Genomic DNA, 20,469 nt, shown 5'->3' on the forward strand with positions numbered 1-20,469 from the left:
CTCCAGAGATGTTCGATTGGGTTCAAGTCCGGGCTCTGGCTGGGACACTCAAGTACATTCAGAGATTTGTCCCGAAGCCACTCCTGCGCTGTCTTGTCTGTGTGCTTAGGGTTGTTGGAAGGTGAACATTCGCCCCAGTCAGAGGTCCTGAGTGCTTTGGAGCAGGATTTCATCAAGGATCCCTCTGTACTTTGCTCCATTCATATTTCGCTCGATCCTGACTAGTCTCCCAGTTCTTGCCGCTGAAAAACATCCCCACAGCATGATGCTGCCACCACCATGATTCACTGTAGGGATGGTGCCAGGTTTCCTCCAGACGTGACGCTTGGCATTCAGGCCAAAGAGATCAATCTTGGTTTCATCAGATCAAAGAATCTTGTTTCTAATTGTTTGAAAGTCCTTTTGGCAAACTCCAAGCGGACTGTTGTGCCTTTTACTGAGGATTTCTTCTGTCTGGCCACTCTACCATAAAGGCCTGATTGGTGGAGTGCTGCAGAGATGGTTGTCCTTCTAGAAATGTCTCCCATCTAAACAGAGGAACTGTTGAGTGACCATCGGGTTCTTGGTCATTTCTCTGACCAAGGCCCTTCTCCCCCGATTTCTCGGTTTGGCCGGGCGGCCAGGTGTAGGGGCTTGGTGGTTCCAAACTTCTTCCATTTAAGAATGATGGAAGCCACTGTGTTCTTAGGGACCTTCAATGCTGCAGACATTTTTTGGTACCCTTCCCCAGATCTGTGCCTCGACACAATCCTGTCTCAGAGCTTTATGGACATTTCCCTAGACCTAATGGCTTGATTTTTGTTCTGACATGCATTGTCAACTGTGGGACCTTATATAGACAGGTGTGTGCCTTTCCAAATCATGCCCAATCAATTGAATTTACCACAGGTGGACTCCAGTCAAGTTGTAGAAACATCTCAATGATGTTCAATGGAAACAGGATGCACATGAGCTTAATTTCAAGTCTCATAGCAAAGGGGCTGAATACTTTTAAAAATATTTTCGTAATTTTTATAAATGAGCAAAAATGTCAAAAAAACTGTTTTCCCTTTCTCGTTATGGGGTATTGTGTGTACAGATTTTTTTTATATATACATTTTAGAATAGGGCTGTAACGTAACAAAATTTGGAAAAAGTTAAGGGGTCTGAATACTTTCCGAATGCACTGTAAGCACAAAAATCCTTATCAAGATTATTTAAGACGGTGTAAACACCAAAACTTCATTCTCTCACTGGTCTCAAACAAGTTACATCAGTCTAAAGTTCTGCTTAGTAAGAAAATGAAGTATTAACTTTGGATAAGCATAAAGATGTTTTACTCTTAATTTTAAATAGACACTACAATGTTTAATTACATACTGTAGCATAAGAAGATGAAATGCAAATGGGTTGAACATAAAATAAGGAAAACATTTCTACATAGCAGAGGCTCTTAAAAATAATTTTTTTAAATTCCCATCTGAAATATGCTGCAACATCAAAGTGGGTGGGAAATTAAATGGCTCAGAAAAAATAATAGTAGAGTTGATATCTTTGCTAATTGGGATCTATGGCATCTCGGTCAAAGGCCCTAAGTAGTGAGTCAGGGGAAACATTTTTAGTGGATAAGGAGAAATTATGTAGTGTAAAACGTTTTGAGTTAATGTCTGGTAAAAGATAGATTGACTTCTACCACTATTACTGCTGCTATTCCATCTACTATTATTATTAAGTATGAACCAATAATATTGATAAATGATATTGAATGAGACTGGGAAATAGGGCTAATGTAATCCCAGTCCTGACATGAATATCAGAGGAACAGTAGGGCCTATGCAGCATTAATGCATTATGTGCAGCACAGATTTTAATAAGGAGGTCTCACAATTGAAAAACACAAATGTGTCCCTGAGAGTCTGTTGAACCTGACCATCCTCTCTGACTAATAAAGCCCATTCCCCGAAGGCCTGAAGGACTGATCAGTCTGTGTCTCTCTGTCAAGGCTGCAGTTTAACATGCTGCTGAACACTAGAGGGCTCTCGCCTCGACACTACACTGCAGACCTATTCTGCTGGTGCACAGGCCTATATCTCACATTAAACATCGAGCATTCGCATATTACAATCTACAGCGTTACCACAACCAGTAATCATGGAAGTTGTGGTTAAGTTAGCAGTGGTAGTATTTTATCTGTTGTTTTACCCTTCAGCTATTGTCTCCATGCGACAATAGCTTTGCACGAAACAAGAATTGCAATACTATCCCTTGTGTGTTGCATTGTGTGAGTACAGCGACTATTTCATCCTTAGTCAAGCAAATAGAGGGCCCTTTCAGTGAAAACATACTCTTTGACAATATATTTATGCTTATACCTTTTATTATAGCCTGCTCATATCATCTAGATCAAGTTTTTTTTTGTTGAGAATCATTGTTTATGTTATTTTGATGAAGAACTTTTTGCAGAACAATATAAGATATCTTGTTTTCTCTCCATCATTTCAGCACCTTTGGCTACAAATAATTGAGAGGGAGTAACCTTTCTTCTGAAGTGAACAGTGTTTTTAGTCAAAGGAAAGTGTGGCTTAGACATGAATTAGCATTTTAAGTAAATTGTCTGTATAAACACATTTCTATATAATCAGCTATAACTGAGGCAAAACACAGCAGTAAGCCCACATTATGGAAAATACAAACGTGTCCCTGGAAATGGTTTCCATTAAATTAAAAAGTATAAGTATTTGGCTAAATGCATTTTCACCATACACTTTGCAAATTTTCAAAGTGCCTCTCTCAATTTTACGGTTTGGGTATCAGGTGACCTTGCCGGCCTACGTAAATGAGTAGCCAGGTTAATTGATATATTTAATTTCACTAATAAAATGTATGGGGAAAACCCAACAAATGCTTCAAAAGCTCACATAACTGGAGTAAAGCAACTAATTGAAGTCCATTTGTTTATATTGCTTTGTTCGACTGAAGACAGTGTAGGATACAGATACACTATATATACACAAGTATGTGGACACCCCTTCAAATTAGTGGATTCGGATTTTTCCGCCACACCCGTTGCTGACAGGTGTATAAAAACAAGCACAAAGTCATGCAATGTCCATAGATTAACTGGCAGTAGAATGGCCTTACTGAAGTGCTCAGTGACTTAAAACTTAGCACCATCATGGGATGCCACCATTTATAATAAGTCAGTTCATCATATTTCTGCCTTGCTAGAGCTGCCCTGGTCAACTGTATGTACTGATATTGTGAAGTGAAACGTTTAGGAGCAACAGCGGCTTAGCTGAGAAGTGTAAGGCCACACAAGCTCACAGAGCGGGACACCAAGTACTGAAGCGCGTAGCGCGTAAAAATCATCTATCCTCGGTTTGAAACACTCACTACCGAGTTCCAAACTGCCTTTGGAAGCAAAGTCAGCACAAGAACTGTTCATCAAGAGCTTCATGAAATGGGTTTCCATGGCCGGACAGCCGCACACAAGCCTAAGATCACCATGCGCAATGCCAAGCTTCGGCTGGAGTGGTGTAAAGCTCGCCACCATTAGACTCTGGAGCAGTGGAAACGCGTTCTCTGGAGTGATGAATCACACTTCACCATCTGGCAGTCCGATGGACTAATCTGGGTTTGGGGGATGCCAGGAGAACACTACCTGCCCTGATGCATAGGGCCAACTGTAAAGTTTGGTGCAGGAGAAATAATGGTTTGGGTCTGTTTTACATGGTTCAGGCTAGGCCCCTTAGTCCCAGTGAAGGAAAATCTTAACGCTACAGCATACAATGACATTCTAGACGATTATGTGCTTCTAACTTTGTGGCAATGAGTTGGAACGACGAATTGAGCCAGGCCTGATCACCCAACGTCAGTGCCCGACCTCACTAATGCTCCTGAAGCAAGTCCCTGCAGCAATGTTTCAACATCTAGTGGAAAGCCTTCCCAGAAGAGTGTAGGCTGTTATAGCAGCAAAGGGGGGACCAACTCCATACTAATGCCTATGATTTTGGAATGAGATTTTCGACGACCAGGTGTCCACATACTTTTGGTTATCTTTTGAAACAATACTCTACCACTGGGCCGACCATTAAAGTTGTGTAGTGTCTGATCGCGTGCATTAATTTCCGAGGCTGTTGACCTGCCTCTTCATCAGTCCAATGAGCGCGGTAAAAGGGGAGGCTCTTCACACCGAACATTTCTCCTCCATCTCCTCACTTTTCCAGTCAGCAAGCAAGCCTGTCGGAGCTACAATAAGTAGTGCCACTGCGGGGTTACTGAACTGTAAGGATTTCCACCGTGTCTTCACACTTTTTGCTCTATTTTTCCCTTTGTAAACGTCTCTCGAATGAAAAGAGAAAAGCAATTGCTATGCTTTTAATCCATTTTTGAAAGGGTGAAATGATGCAAGCACAAGGATGCGAGATACTGTAGTAAGTAACACGGGAATGTATTAACAGGTGCATGAACATGTTTGGGAGAGAACGGGGCTTTTGTTTGATCTTCTTTTGCATGTTTACATCTCGTACTGCATATCAAAATCACTCGGAGATTAGCTTGTGCACGAGGACTGCACACTGAGTCGAAAGAAAGGTTGGCAACTGACCGGCTAACTATCTAACGTTATGTGAAAACTATTTAGGAAGTGCAGCTTTCCAATGTCGTAGCCTATTTTCAGCTCCGTGTTTTTTTCCCCTCTCTTTGATGGAGAGAAAAGGAAACTACATTTGTTGATTGCTTAACTTCCTACCACGCAATGCAATTGAGACGACATGCTGTCCATTTTCAGTGAAGCCATAGTATGTAAGTAGTTTAACTTAGCAACTTGTCTTCGTTTTTTTTTGTGGTTGCCAACTATTTCAAATGAATGAGAAAATCAAACATTGTTGACCAGGCGTTATGTTGTCACTTTGGACATTTATTCAGAATTGTTTATTGCCTACGACTAATCTGTTTCTCGACGACGCAAGCTACGTGTAGGCTACTAGTTATAGCCCAACGTTACCTCATGTGGAGCTATCCACTCCGAGTGGTGCTGAAACCAGCCGGCAACGAGCTAATACGGCACCGGTCTCCATGTAATTCAAAGCAGTTTCAATCATCATTAAGCATCATTTCAATGTTTGTATGTTTCTGATGTTTCTATCCCTTTATTCCAATAATAGCAAATGAACGTTATTAGGCAGCAGTCATAGAGATGCATTGTTAGGCTTCTCGGGTGAATAATTAACATAGCCATAGCATGTTTCAATGTAGACGACATGGCAAGTTTGTTTATGCAGTCTATATATATATATATATATATATATATATATATATATATATATATATATATATTCAACTGTAATAACCACGGTTGACTATTTTCAATTATTATTTGGCACAGGGTATGTTGTGATGTTTTGCTTGGCACTAACAGTAGGTATATGAAATCCATCCAGTTCATAGAGGGATTATGTCTGTCTACTGTCTGTGAATGTCGTTATTTGACTCAGCGTTGCTTTTATGCCTGACTTGTTTATCACAGTTGATTTTAGTAATATCTAATAGCTATGTCGTACATAGACCTTTATCAATACATCCGTATGAACTCCAATGCTGTCACTGCTGTCTTTTTACTTGACCAACTTTGATAAATGGACAGACCGTGTTTGAGGTTGTGCATTTACCCGTGGGATTTTTACAATTATTTTATTAATGAGGAGAATGATTGGTCTTTTCCCATTTCATATTCTTTCATTTCAATTGACATAATGTGAAAGATTCTCTCACTGGTCTGTATAGGCTATTTAAAATCCTATGAATTCTATGATTGGACTAAAATTGGCATCTGTATGCACATTGCAACATGCCACTCTTTTACTTTTTCTAGTAAATTAACATCAAGTTCTGTAGATGTTTCGTGTATATTAGATTGAATTACTATGAATGGTATATTTGTAAAACAGTTTGTGTACCACAATGCTAACACGGATTTCTCTCCTTACAGTCAGAATAATAGTAGATTTTCATTCAATCACTGGTTGTATAGAAGTTGTAGATGAGTTGATAAACAAGATTATACCATATTACTCCAATCATGATCTCATCAGGGATATAAGTACTTGCATCATTGCTGAAATAGAATACCTGGTCTGTGGGATCTTTCCAAGCCTCAATTACAGTGACATGTGGGACATTTGCTTCATATGGCTAGGGTATTTGCTGAAAAGCATATTAGTAACTACATGTATCCAAAGTAATATGAAAACAATAATCATAACCAACATGTAATTGCTCAAAATCTTTCGAGGATAATCTCCAGAACATCAGATTAAAGATAGGCAATCTCATGTATCAGACTAGACCAGATGTATTAGACGAGAGACACAATCATTTACCCTACATTGTAGCAGTCGAATAGGATCACAGGATCACACAGGGTAATGCTTTCTGCTGCTTTATACCATTTGTAATGAAGAGGACTGTCAAAATCACATAGAGATGACAGACAGCAATGTATTTATTTTCTTTGGTTGATAAAAGGTTGATATCATCGTTATCATCAACTAAATCTAGTGATTGTTTTGTATGAGTTGGCTCCTTAAATATTGCTTTAAAAGTCAGTTACCACTGATCTAAAGTGAGGACCTTGATTTGCTCTCACAGGTTCCTTCCTTTGAATTCTGCACTTTGCTTGTAATTTATACGATTAACACTGATCACCTGTTTGCTCCCTTTTAGACCTTTCACACTGCTGGAACACCAAATGGATGGTGTATTGAGTACAACATCTCCTCACCATCTGCAATGGAGGCAAATGAAGCAATGTGAGTGACCTTAATCGCACAATGAATGCAAGCTCTGACGTTCAAAGAAGTAAGAAGTAACAAGTAACCTCAGTTTATCATCTAAGGGAGAGCTGTTGATCTTGGGAAAATAAGTGTCGTAACAATGCCCAAACGGTCCGAGGAGATGCTGACAGACGTGTGGACTTCGTTGCTGCTTGTGTGGATTACGTGTGTCCCTTATACATCCATGACCCCCATCATCAGCCAGTCCAAAAGTTTACAAACTGGTTCCACTGCGCTCCTACGTGGCCTCGTCGAAGGACAAAGAATACTTAGTCGAGCCAAGAGAGGATGGGTTTGGAACCAAATGTTTGTGTTGGAGGAGTTCTCTGGACCAGATCCAATTCTAGTTGGCAGGGTGAGTACTGTAATTGTCAGCTGTATATTAAGCTTGCTTATCGTTTGGAAACATTAATTCAGCCATTTGAATGCTCCACCATTTAAAAAAATAAATACATTTTGTGGGATAGTTTTAGTGCTGAGAGAGAGACAGACACTGGCCTGATCTCATGCAGGGTTTTGGAGAGAAAAAATAAATCCACAGCTACCAAATTCTGCGCTGAGGCGTTTTGTGTCGTGTCCCTGAAATATGGAATAACAGAGTGAAAATGAATAACTAATGATGCGTTACATTGCAGTGGAATGACCTACAGTACAACCATATATACAGTAGAAATATCTACGCATTGTTTTATTCGATCTTTTTTTTTCTATTTTGTGTTTTCTTTCGTTTGTTGGCCAGGGTATTGGGTGTGGTTTCCTTTTGAAGTATTTGTCATAGTAACACAAGGATAAAAAAAGGGGGTATTTTTGGCTACGTTTCATTGTTGAGAATTTGATAGAGCCCTATAATCCAAAGGACAAGGGACACCTGGTACCTGGCCGGTGTAGACGCGGCAGGGCCAAGGCCCAGGACCCAGTGAGGGTTGTTGATAAGGCAAGCCAAAGCAGCTTGTTCACAGCTCATTGCAAGAACGCACCTGGGGAGTCTCAACCTGGCAGCTACTACCTCTGACCATTACCCAACCACTCTGGCACATGCACCAGAATATGCCATCAAGGATAATATTTGACCTCACACTAGCATGATTTACACATACTGTACAGCAGTTACCTATTTACTGATGAGGTTATTTCTTGCTGTATATTTTGTAGCTTAATGCTGTCATGATATTTACTACTAGTAGTTGGAGGCAAGCTGAAATGACAAGGCAGCTATTATATCATTTGAATGATTGCTGCACCTATATCTCAATCCCTATCCCACCATTGCAGTATGTAAAACACATCATTTTAGGTTCAATCATTGCCAAACATAACAGTGATAAAGAAGGAATTCATGCTGATCGTAATTTATGGCGCCATGGTACTATAAAGCATGGATAGGTAGAAGTCTCTAAATATTCATGAGGTGGAAAATGGAGCCCTACAGTACTGTCTGAATGCCCAAAGTTTGGCAGAATGTCATATAACTTAGCACTCTAACTTGATTTCTTTGGGGGATTATTGTCACGTAGGTATATCAATAAATCACATGCTCTCATGCAGTGTTTACACCTGTGTTTTCCAAATACCATACGAACACACAAATGTCGTTAAATGCAGCATGCATATTTCACGAGTCTCAATTAAACGGCCTCTGTCGGATCTACCAACGGCTCTTCGTCAGAGAGCCAAAATAAACAAACACACTGTATCGGCTGTAATGATCTCCTAGGTGTATCTCTGAGATAGACTGATGTAGCTTTTGGCATGCATATAGAGTTGGTCTCACTGCTGGATAGAAATTGTCAGGAGGGTTCATGGAAAATAAGGCTAGCACTCAAATCTGTTTGGTTTTAGGTGTGCATGAAGCCTCTGTTCTTGGTCAGGGATTGTTTTAAGCATATTTAGCCATTGTCACTCAAAATAATTAGCATGTGTAGGTTGAAGGACATTGCAAGGATTGTAGGAGTTAGTTTGGTTGAGGATGGATTTGTCTCGCATTTGAAAGACAGTGTTGATGAGTTGCATTATTATTCACAAGGTTAAGTACTCATGAGCATGGCTGGCAGAGCAAAGATAAGTCCGATGTTGCAGTAAGATACAGGTGTAGGATCTTAATTTGATCACCCTGTTGTTGCAAGAAATATCCTGCATAGCAGGAAACGCTAACTTGTAGTTTATTCAAGGTTTAAAAAGGCGTCATACATGTTTTAATTTCCTAACAAAAAATGTAACAACCGCCACAAAAATGTCCATTCATTTTAATCCACACAATAATTCACATTAGAGCCTGTTGTTGCAGGATTATTTTCCTGTTGTGAGAAACTGGTCAAATTAAGATCGTACACCTGTATGATGTCTCTCTCTCTCTCTCTCTCTCTCTCACCCTCTCACTCGGTCTCTCTCTTTCTCATGCTTAATTTAAAAAAAAATCAAATGGAAGTGGGAGGTGTGATTCAAATGGGTCATACAGATCTCAGTTTTTCAGTGCAGTCTGTGGTTGTGGGTTGATTATCAGGGAACCCCAGGCCAAGATTAGACTCATTCCATCCTTTACATTTTATTGTGCGGCACTCTGATGTTTAATTATACATAGATCTCCTGTCTTGTCAGCGACCGAGCTCCTCTTGAGTTCCTGCTGGCATTGGAAGGAGACTATTAGCATAAATGTAAAAGTGAGCATGTCGGTGTGGGAGTGTGAGATGGTCACAATGCGTGACGGCGTCATCCTTGCTGTTCTTTACAGCACCGCCATTCTGACATTGTGATTCACTGAGCTGGATCTGCGTCACCCTGTGTCACTCCCATTTGAAGGGAATGCAGTACCTGTAAAACTGAAGCTGACGAGACAGCTGTGAAAGCTTGTTGCTCCAATGTAGAAGTGGTATGCGGGGGATTTTAAGATTAACCGTGACTGAGTAATGTCTCCAAAAATAACGACTCATTAAGAGCAATGTGAGTGTAGGTGTGAGATTAGATTTAGAATTTTAGAATGTCATATTAAATGCCATAAAGTGTATATTCTGGCATGACGTTTTATTTATTATTTGTTATTTTCTTCTTCAGACTACTGTCTGAATTTATCACAAATCCTAGTCTAAGCCAGGATAGTACGTTTCCATGATTACTTTTTCTACTTTTCATCCTTAGTTTTAACTCTGTGAGTTTAATAGTTTTATGTTACAAAGTGCACACTCATTTTCATCCACAAAACAAAACATTACACTGAAAGGAGAGATACATATTCCCAACTTAAGCAAATCAAATGGAAGTGGGAGGTGGGTTAACATTTTTCCCAACCTAAGCAAAATTAGATTCTGTTTGTAAAGCGTCAAATTGATTATAGTCTGTGTCACGGTGTGTTGTACCTCACATAGCACTGATGCAACTTTTCTTTTCCTTTTCCTTTGATCTTATGTATTATAATGTTTTTTAAGAATGGACTCCATTCTTCCCATTGAGGTGCAGATGTATCCAAATGAAACAGCTCCTGACTCATCCTGTTTCTTATTGTCCGATGCTTTCATCTCTGATACAGTTGTGTTTTGCACAAAGAGAATTGATAATAAGCCATTAATATTCAACAATTCATACTACAAGATTGTGAGGACTGAGAGTAATAAAGAGAGTAATTAGCTTTGATTATTAATGCAGAAAAAAAAACATTTAATATATTTTTGATGGCAGAAAACGTTTCCTTTTGCTGTTTCGAAACAAGATATCTGACACCATAAGATGGATAGCATGCAAGGCCTGCAATAGTGTGGGCTTGGATATAAATCCTGTACCTCTCAGATCCCTGCTACCTTTTCTTTGGTTAGATGGAGACTGATCTTTATCACCAATAAACAATACAATAGCAACTGATTTGATTAATATCACACATATAGAGTGGTTGCTCCACTAAATGTTTTGCGATTATGCTGCGGGACTTAAGAGGTAATTTGAGGTTTATTATGGTACCCTGCATCACTACTTCATTGCTCCAGACCAGCGCAAGGGGGAGTTAGAGCACTGATTATGATTTTGGATCCCAAGGCGCTACTGTGTCTCTAACTGAAAATGAATGAGCTACATAAACCACATGGAAACTGATAATTGTGCGCGACTTCAATTTTGAATTTCAATGAACTGAATGATGAGGATGATGAAGGTGATTGAATTTAGAACAATAGAGTAAGAATTGCTATTCCTCTGTCCTACAGTGCACACCAGGAAAAATACACTTGTTTTTCTGTTACTACTCGTCAGTATTACTTACTAAAACCATTGTTACGCTAAGGTTTTTATTCTAAGAGAAAGTTAGACTACAATTATGTTGTGGAAATGTTAGGATCATTTGTCTCTTACTGTAGTACTGTAGCCTACTCCTGACTGGTTGTGTTGTACTGCGCCTAAGTGACGCAGCGGTCTCACACACTGCATTGCATTGCAAACTGCGCTGCTACAGATGCTGGGTCAATACCTGTGTCGGCCGCTACCGGGCTTTTGATTTCTCTCCTTCTAAAAACAGAAATAAATCATTCTAAATAACACACTGGCTTTATTTACAAATTAGTAACAACCTCTCACCCCATGTTCAAGAATGTCCCATTTCTCACTCACTTTACGTTATTTGAAATCGTAAAATTATCCAAAATATCATTATTTTTAAAACAAAGCTATTATTATTCATTAATTTAGAATGATATAAAACCCCTTGGATATTCTCATAGATATATTATTTAACACTGTTTTTCACAAGAGTAGCAGGCTGTGAATTCCGCAAACAGCGTTTCTAGCAGGACAATATACAGTTGAAGTCGGAAGTTTACATACACCTTAGCCAAATACATTTAAACTCAGTTTTTCACATATCCTGATATTCAATCCTACAAACAATTCCCTGTTTTAGGTCAGTTAGGATCACCAGTTTATTTTAAGAATGTGAAATGTCAGAATAATAGTAGAGAGAATGATTTATTTCAGCTTTTATTTCTTTCATCACATTCCCAGTGGGTCAGAAGTTTACATACACTCAATTAGTATTTGGTAGCATTGCCTTTAAATTGTTTAACTTGGGTCAAACATGTCGGGTAGCCTTCCACAAGCTTCCCACAATAAGTTGGGTGAATTTTTGCCCATTCCTCCTGACAGAGCTGGTGTAACTGAGTCAGGTTTGTAGGCCTCCTTGCTCGCACACACTTTTTCAATTCAGCCCACAAATTTTTGATAGGATTTGTGATGGCCACTCCAATACCTTGACTTTGCTGGCCTTAAGCCATTTTGCCACAACTTTAGAAGTATGCTTGGGGTCATTGTCCATTTGGAAGACCCATTTGCGACCAAGCTTTAACTTCCTGACTGATGTCTTGAGACGTTGCTTCAATATATCCACATCATTTTCCTGCCTCATGATGCCATCTATTTTGTAAAGTGCACCAGTCCCTCCTGCAGCAAAGCACCCCCACAACATGACGCTGCCACCCCCGTGCTTCACGGTTGGGATGGTGTTCTTCAGCTTGCAATCCTCCCCCTTTTTCCTCCAAACATAACGATTGTCATTATGGCCAAACAGTTCTATTTTTGTTTCATCAGACCAGAGGACATTTCTCCAAAAAGTATGATCTTTGTCCCCATGTGCAGTTGCAAACCAAAGTCTGGCTTTTTTAAGGCGGGTTGGAGCAGTGGCTTCTCCCTTGCTGAGCGGCCTTTCAGGTTATGTCGATATAGGACTTGTTTTACTGTGGATATAGATACTTTTGTTTTCTCCATTATCTTCACAAGGTCCTTTGCTGTTGTTCTGAGATTGATTTCCACTTTTCGAACCAAAGTAAGTTCTTTGCTTCAGGAGGGACTGGTGCACTTCACAAAATAGATGGCATCATGAGGTAGGAAAATGATGTGGATATATTGAAGCAGCATTTCCAGAAATCAGTCAGGAAGTTAAAGCTTGGTCGCAAATGGGTCTTCCAAATAGACAAATACCCCAAGCATACGTCTAAAGTTGTGGAAAAATGGCTTAAGGACAACAAAGTCAAGGTATTGGAGGGGCCATCACAATTCCCTGACCTCAATCCTATAGAAAATTTGTGGGCAGAACTGAAAAAGCGTGTGCGAGCAAGGAGGCCTAAAAACCTGACTCAGTTACACCAGCTCTGTCAGGAGGAATGGGCAAAAATTCACCCAACTTATTGTGGGAAGCTTGTGGAAAGCTACCCGAAACGTTTGACCCAAGTTAAACAATTTCAAGGCAATGCTACCAAATACTAATTGAGTGTATGTAAACTGAAAGAAATGAAAGAAATAAAAGCTGAAATAAATCATTCTCTCTACTATTATTCTGACATTTCACATTCTTAAAATAAAGTGGGGATCCAAACTGACCTAAAACAGGGAATCTTTACTAGGATTAAATGTCAGGAATTGTGAAAAACTGAGCTTAAATGTATTTGGCTAAGATGTATTTAAACTTCCGACTTCAACTGTAAATCCGAACTGGATTTAACAAAAAATGACATGAAAGCGCACATTTGTAATCCAAAACTAAAAGTAATTGGAAAGGTAGATACAAATTATTGGCGATATTGTGGTTGCAATAAAGAATGTAAACAGGATGTAAACAACATGCTGTCTTTTTATTTACGGTAATGATGGACAGCTGGATGCATTTTGAAAACCTCTTTTCAAACACTTGTTTTTCACCAGTGTACTGTAGTACCTTTCCAGTACTCCTCACCCCGCCCCAAACTCCACCCGTAACACCTTAACACAGTTACCATTCAAAAACGAGATGTTTATAAAAAAAAAAAGACATTGCGAGCAAAGAGAACAGACGAAATGGACATTGTTTTCAGTAAGCCAGCTTCTTTCTATGGTGCTACCCGTTCCAGGGTTCGGACCATAACCACCAGAGGACTTGAAAATGAGCCGGAATGAAGGGATCACCAAAACAAGGTATTTTGGTTTCGGTGCATTTTCTTTAAAAAAAAATGTATATAGCCTATCAATGTGTAGGCATACTGTGTTATATAATCAATAATTAAATAAGGGTTAAATAAAAACATTTTTTACAAAAATATTGTGTTGTAAAAACTTGAATGTGTTTTTGCAGAGCGTACAGCCATGCCGACAACATTCTGTGGAGATCAGTGGACCAAGGGCAGGACAAAGGGCCACACCGAAAAATGCGTGGTTGCCAAGAAAGCGGTTAGTTTTGCTAGATTCTTAAAATGTTTACATAGCATTTGTGTGTTGGAGTCACTTTTAATTCTTAATTGATCTACCGTTTCTATCATAGGCCACTGTAATCGATGGGGGCTCAGGGTGGTACCGTTCTGCTCATCTGATGAAGGTGCACGTGGATCAGATTCAAACTTTGAAGACCGAGATCGAGTCATTGAAGGCAGACCAGCAGAAAGAGAAACATTATCTGAGGGCAGAGATACGGGCGACAGCTGATGTATTGGTCCAGAGCCAGGCGGTATTGGCAGAGAGTCACTCGTCATTGTCAGAGAGTCAGGTGGCGTTGGCGCATTGAAGAGGGCGAGGAACGAAATGGAGTCACAATCCATGCCAGGTACACCTGTGAGCTCTGGAACTCTACCTCTGACAGGCAGAGTCAACATATCTGGTGGGTTCATCAGGTCTTCGGTTCACCCTGACATTTCCATTCCTCTTCTGACAACAGAACTTGACCAACTGCTCACCAGGCACAGCAAGGGCCGTCGGGACTGTTATGCTGTTCTGCTATTCCAAGGATGTGTAACTGAAGATATTCCACGAGTGGACACAGAATACCAACTGGGATGGATCCCGAGGCAGATATGGCTTACCAGTGAACCTCCGGGTGTTCTTCATTAATACTGTGTCTCAGATGTTTCTGTCCATGACTGATGCAACCCGAACAAGCATTAAAGACAGAGTTAATGAGTACTTGAGGTCACAAGAAAGTCTGGACATGGCCTGCTCTCCCTTATGTAAGGAATTAGACACTTTACCATGTTTACTACAGTATGTACTGTATGCTATGTTTACTTGTCAGACTGCACAGTAGCCTAATAAACAAATGCAGGCCACTTCTATCTTCAAAATGCTTTATTATCCAAATGTTCAAAGTGCGTGTGGGCAAGCTCATGAAACCTCAATGTTGGATAAACTTTGGAATTACTATGGGAATAAATGTCACTGAATGACAGAAATATTGGAACATAGTAGGCTAATGAAGGTAAACCAATTGTTGCTTACTATTAGCAGGGCTATTAGCAGGACAATAGACTTGCCTAGAAGGAGGGTAGGGGGAGAATTCTTCAAATGTATTTCTTAGTTATGTTGGCTGTATCACAACCGGCTGTGATTGGTTGCATTTTCAGTTTAATCCACCAGAAAAGACAGAACAAATAATGCAACAAACATTGTCGTTAAACTCAAATATCCTAATTGATAAAAAAACTTTTTTTTAGCATTTATTATTATTATGTGTCACATCTGACCATGATTGGGAGTCCCTTAGGGCAGTGCACAATTGCCCCAGTGTTTCTCTCCCTCTAAAAACAGAAACAAATGTTTTGCCCTTTACCCATATTATTTTGGCCTTTATTCAGATTACAATTGCTCACTTTCGTTTTTTTTGAAAACGAAATAATCTCCAAAATATCGTTATATATAATCAAGTTGATGGCACAGTCATATAGACCGGCACCTACATAGAGCTGAGCGACTCACTCATTCATGGCTTTGGATGAAAATAAATAAGTACCAGCATTCTTTCTGATAGTCTTTAATAAATAAATGTTTTGGTTATCCTAACCTGGACACCATGTATAGTATATATACATGGCCCATTATAATAATAGCCCATGGCCCATCTAATAGCCCATAATAGCCCATTATGGGCTATTAGAAGTACAATATACCTTTTCCAACACCTCTCTGTATTTTGATACTTTGTGCAAGTGGCGCAGCTGTGTAAGACACTGCTACAGATGCTGGTTTGATACCTGTGCCAGGAGACCTGTGAGGGTCGCTTTATTTACAAATTAGTGAGAATGTCTTCAAGAATGGCCTTTTTCTCGCTCACTCTAGGTTAAATGAAAAGAACATCATCTCCAAAATATTGTTAATTTTTAAACAAAGTGATTATTTTTTATTATTAATGAATTTAGAATTATATTAAAGTCCCTTAGATATTCTCACAGACCAGATTTGCCCTACCGAAAAATTCCCCTTAGATATTAATTTAGAATCTTCCAATCCTCTAAATGTAATTTTTGGCGGAGAATCACGTCATTGATAAAAAATATTTTTCGATATACTGTAGGCCTACTGTAGGCGAAATAAGTTTCACTAGTGTTGAGTAATGTGCTGTTAAAAGTAATGTAGGTCTTATTTATTTAAAAAGCATATTGAAGTTTGAAGCAATGGCAATAGCTATTTCAACATCGTTTCACATTGCTCTGAGACAAGCATGGGGACTGGTCTTGATAAATCAATGAGATTTTTATTTTCATTATTATTATTATTGCTAAAGGTACTGCCTAGGTGTAAATATAATTTTGCAAGAGATAGCACTTTTAAAGCCTAAGAATCTTTTTGAAGGGAAACAATAACAGTCTTGAACTTTTTTGGCAACATAGTGATATATTCTTATATAATGTACAATGAGGAATTCAACTACAAAATACTAGTCTTCTCCCATCTTTTTAACCGTTGCCCCCACCCACAAAGTGTATAAACAACAACAATAAATAATAATAAAATAAGATAAGATAATAAGATACAAAAGTGAAGAACATAAATCAATCAACTCTAATTAGCCCATGTAGGACAGTATGCAAGTGTGTGGGCATGGACTTTGCAGATGTATTTCTCACATGTGCAGCACATAGTATTTGTTTTACAGTCCTTCTTTGGGGGGCAGAATTGGCATCTCCTCCTCTTGCCTGCCCCAGCTGCAGCCTCAGGTGGATCAGGACAAGATTCAGCCCCCTGAACAGTTTTCACATGCGCTGCAGAGGCTGCTGTGTGGGGGAGACACTCCCTTCTTTGAATGTTTCGGGGTTACAAGTGCCTTTCCCAGCTGCTCCAGGAACACCCTCCTCTTGTTCCATATCACGAAGGCATTGTATGAGGACACATCAATGATGTTATGGAAGATGATCAGGGGCCAGTGTGCGGTCATCCTCCTGCAACAGTAAGTTCCAATCACCTTGTCCAGCTTGTCCACGCCTCCATTGTGGTTGTGGTTGTAGTCCAAGATGATGGCTGGCTTCCTGCCCTCACGATCACTGATCTCAGATGTTTTGTGCAGTGTGCTCAGGAGGACCACATTCTTGTTCCTCTTTGCTAGGTAAGATACTAGAGTGGTGGTATTGGTGAAGGCAAACTTTAATGAGAAGGCTTCTCTCCCCCTTGTTGCGAGGAGTGCAGGGGGGAGCTCAGGCTTGTTCTTTCTAACTGTGCCAACCATGTCGATCTTCCTCTTCAGGAGCTGCTGGCTGAGTTCATAAAAGGTGAAGAAATTGTCACACGGGACATTGTGCCCCCTCAGTCCATCTGTCACATCAAGCACAACCCGCATCCCTTGGTTCTTCTCCGGGCCTCCACTGGTTGGCTTCCATGTGAAGACTTGCATCTTCCAAGCGTAGCTGGATTATGCGTCACAGGCCACCCATATCTTGATGCCATACTTTTCTGGCTTGCTGGGCATATCCTGCCAGAAAGGACAGCGATCTTTTGACAAAAGAGATCACTGTCAGTAATTAGTATCAGTGTCACAGAAAACAATCACATAAATCAATGATATTACAGCAATACATAATAAAATGAACAGTGAAAATCACTTACATTACAGATATGAACATAAAAATGTACCTCTGAATGGAACCAGTTGCTCATCCACTGTTACTTCAGGCCCAGGGTTGTAGAGGTATGGCAGACGCTCCACCCGCTAAGATAAGCAGCCCTATGTAGGCAGGCAGGTCAATCTCATCCATCCTTTTCCAGTTGTCTCCATATTTACGGAAACCCAGGATGATTTTTTTTCTATGGCTGGTATGATGAACATGTAGAATTTTGAGGCGATGTCCTGGGCATGGGCAACTGCATGTCTTGTGGGCCCTGGGGAGATCCTTATGACATTGTGTGCTGCCATCCTGCCCTGGTTGTCATATGGTGACAAGGACCATGTTATTTTGCTGTTCTTTGACAAACATGTTTCTCTCTCAGCTCATCTGAAGATGATGCGTCGTGCTCTGGGTTGTATTCTTCCCCGTCTTCTTCTTCAGATACCTCCTCCTCTTCTAAATCATTGTTCTCTTGTCCCTCCTGGACATCTGAAAAAAATAAGATATATGACCTGTTGGGCACTGAAACGTGCGCTCATGGCTTCAGCAAAGAGAGAACTGGGAGGACTGTCATCTGCAACACTGTTTATAGCCTCTGACTGCATTCCCCACTAGTAAACAATGCTTTCAAGAACTGTTTATTTTGTCTGAAATGTTGTTTATTTTGTCTGAAATGTTGTTTATTTAGTCTGAAATGTTGTTTATTTTGTCTGTGAACTTGAGTCGTGTGTGGGGCCGTGGAGGGGAGTTCAATCCGTAGCACACATCATCTCAATTTCTCGTATGTGTATATCTGTGTGTGTCTTTGTGGTTTTTGTGGTGTGTAAATTATTTTACAAATGTCCCTAAGACAATCTTTGTACCCTGGTGGTGTACAGCTTTCATGGAAACATGAACAAAGGCAATGTTTTTTGGTGTCACTCTAGGAAAAGTCATCGAATTTCAAGTTGAAATAAACTTCATTTAGGGGGTTTTCTCTGCTGATAAACATAGTGGCGGGTCATTTTTGACCCTTGTATTGATGCTAACTGTTTTATCAACAGCTTCTCAGCATCACTATCTTTCTGAAATATTGTCAAAGAATATATTTTCATGTAGGGCAACAACTGTCAGTGCACTGCTCCTCACAGGTGAAAAGACACTCATCAGGTATCCAGTCTAGTCCCAGATGTTTGTTTATTCCATAAGAGTACAATGGAGCTGACTGAAGTTATACTACTATATGCCTGTCAGTGCTGGTGGATTGGTTCTCTCCTTCTGTATGATAGGGTTAGTAAAGTGAGAGGGACTCAAGAGTCCTGGAAAGCTTGTCCTCAGAGGCGATGGAGTGAGGACGACGGTGTTCAAGTTTCGTCGTATTTGTCTTCAGTAATGCGTGGCGGGAAGCTCTCTCTGGGTGTTGGCGCTGCTGCAGACAACTTCACCCTTGGAGCTTCCTGATTACTTTTTATTTTTTATTTGTAGATCAAAGGTCCTCCTCCTGATCCCACCTCGATTTAGCCCTGCCAAAGTGCACTGTGATCTGAGAAGATCTCACGCGTTAATCTGCATTTGCTTAGGTTAGGACAGAGTCAGCGCAGATTCTAGTGGATATCGAGCTTCGCCCTTGATTGAAGGCTTCGGAGTGGGAGTTAACAAGAGTATTACTCTGCATTAATGAAAGCTAATGTTGAGACTGAAATGATAGGTATTGGCTACAGAATCAGTCTAAGTATAACATTGATGGCTAATGTAGGTACGACGTTTTAAGCATCAAACATTTGAAAATATGTCACTTGACGTTTATGGTTTGAGTTCCAATCGACTTCTTCCTCACAGCCTCTCCTGGGCTCTGCCTGGTGTTTTCTCCTTGTAGTATCTCTCTCTACTGTGTGTTATCTTACTATGTTACTGCTAGTATATATCACAGAGGCCTTTATATCATTGGAACATGAGCACAGTCCCCATTCCCTTTCTACGGTGACTGTAATAAAACACCAGGCCCCAGCAGTGAGTCTGACTGAGCTGTGGGATCACATTATTGCTTCCTTGGAAGAGGCTGACAGGTTGTCTATTGCTCTGTGTTGTTGTGTTGCTCCCCGTTAACAAGGTGTATGTGTGTGGTGTGGAGGGGCACAGGGACAAAACCAAAAATGAGTAGGAAGTATAATCTAAAACTTCACGGTCATGAGAGCAATTGCAAAAATCCCATTGCAATTGCTTTTGACCAGGTGTTGTATCATTAAAAATGCATACAGCGCAGGATTTAAATAACTAAATGCTGGCGTTCTCTCTCTCTCTCTCTCTCTCTCTCTCTCTCTCTCTCTCTCTCTCTCTCTCTCTCTCTCTCTCTCTCTCTCATACACACCTAACCCTTGTTTTATGGCACTAACACTGAGATGGTGCCTGTGTAAATCCTCTGTCCTTACATAATGATCAAATTCACATACAGTACGTGCACATACTTCATTTCCTCTCTCCAGTCATTGTTACCTTTTGACCCTACATTTATCGTCAGACGTAGGAGAAGGCACAATCCCTCAGACGCAGTGATCCAGACGCTTATGAGATATACTCTTATTAAGGTCATGTACAGGCGAATTCCCTATACATGCATCAAATAATACAGTATATGGATCCGGTGTCCAAGTCTGTTGCCACAGAAACCCTGAGGATAAAGCAAGGTTGCCATTGTTCACACCAAGGTGCTGGGTTAGTGAGTGCATGATCAGATTCATACAGCTGCTCATGGGGATTTTTCAGGGTTTAGTGCAGATTCATAATAAATGGGTATTTGTGATGTAACCTTGGAAAGGCTTGCAGTGATTAGCGCTCCCATGTCAGTGTTTGGGAGTTGATATGTGGTGTTAACC

The 20,469-nt window shown here is 40.2% G+C and overlaps 1 protein-coding gene across 1 annotated transcript in view; it reads left to right on the forward strand.

Moving 5' to 3' along the window:
• The first annotated feature begins 4,093 nt into the window (after positions 1–4,093).
• Positions 4,094–20,469, forward strand: part of cdh8 (cadherin 8) — a 99,033-nt gene continuing 82,657 nt past the window's right edge. Inside the window, exons 1-2 of the mRNA XM_014126498.3 lie at positions 4,094–4,412; positions 6,703–7,167. Of these exons, the coding sequence (XP_013981973.1) occupies positions 6,913–7,167 (255 nt within the window). The 5' untranslated portion in view covers positions 4,094–4,412; positions 6,703–6,912. The remainder of the gene's footprint in view (positions 4,413–6,702; positions 7,168–20,469) is intronic.

This window comes from Salmo salar, chromosome 11 (assembly GCF_965601325.2).
Source record: "Salmo salar chromosome 11, fSalSal1, whole genome shotgun sequence".
NCBI classification, from domain to species: domain Eukaryota; kingdom Metazoa; phylum Chordata; class Actinopteri; order Salmoniformes; family Salmonidae; genus Salmo; species Salmo salar.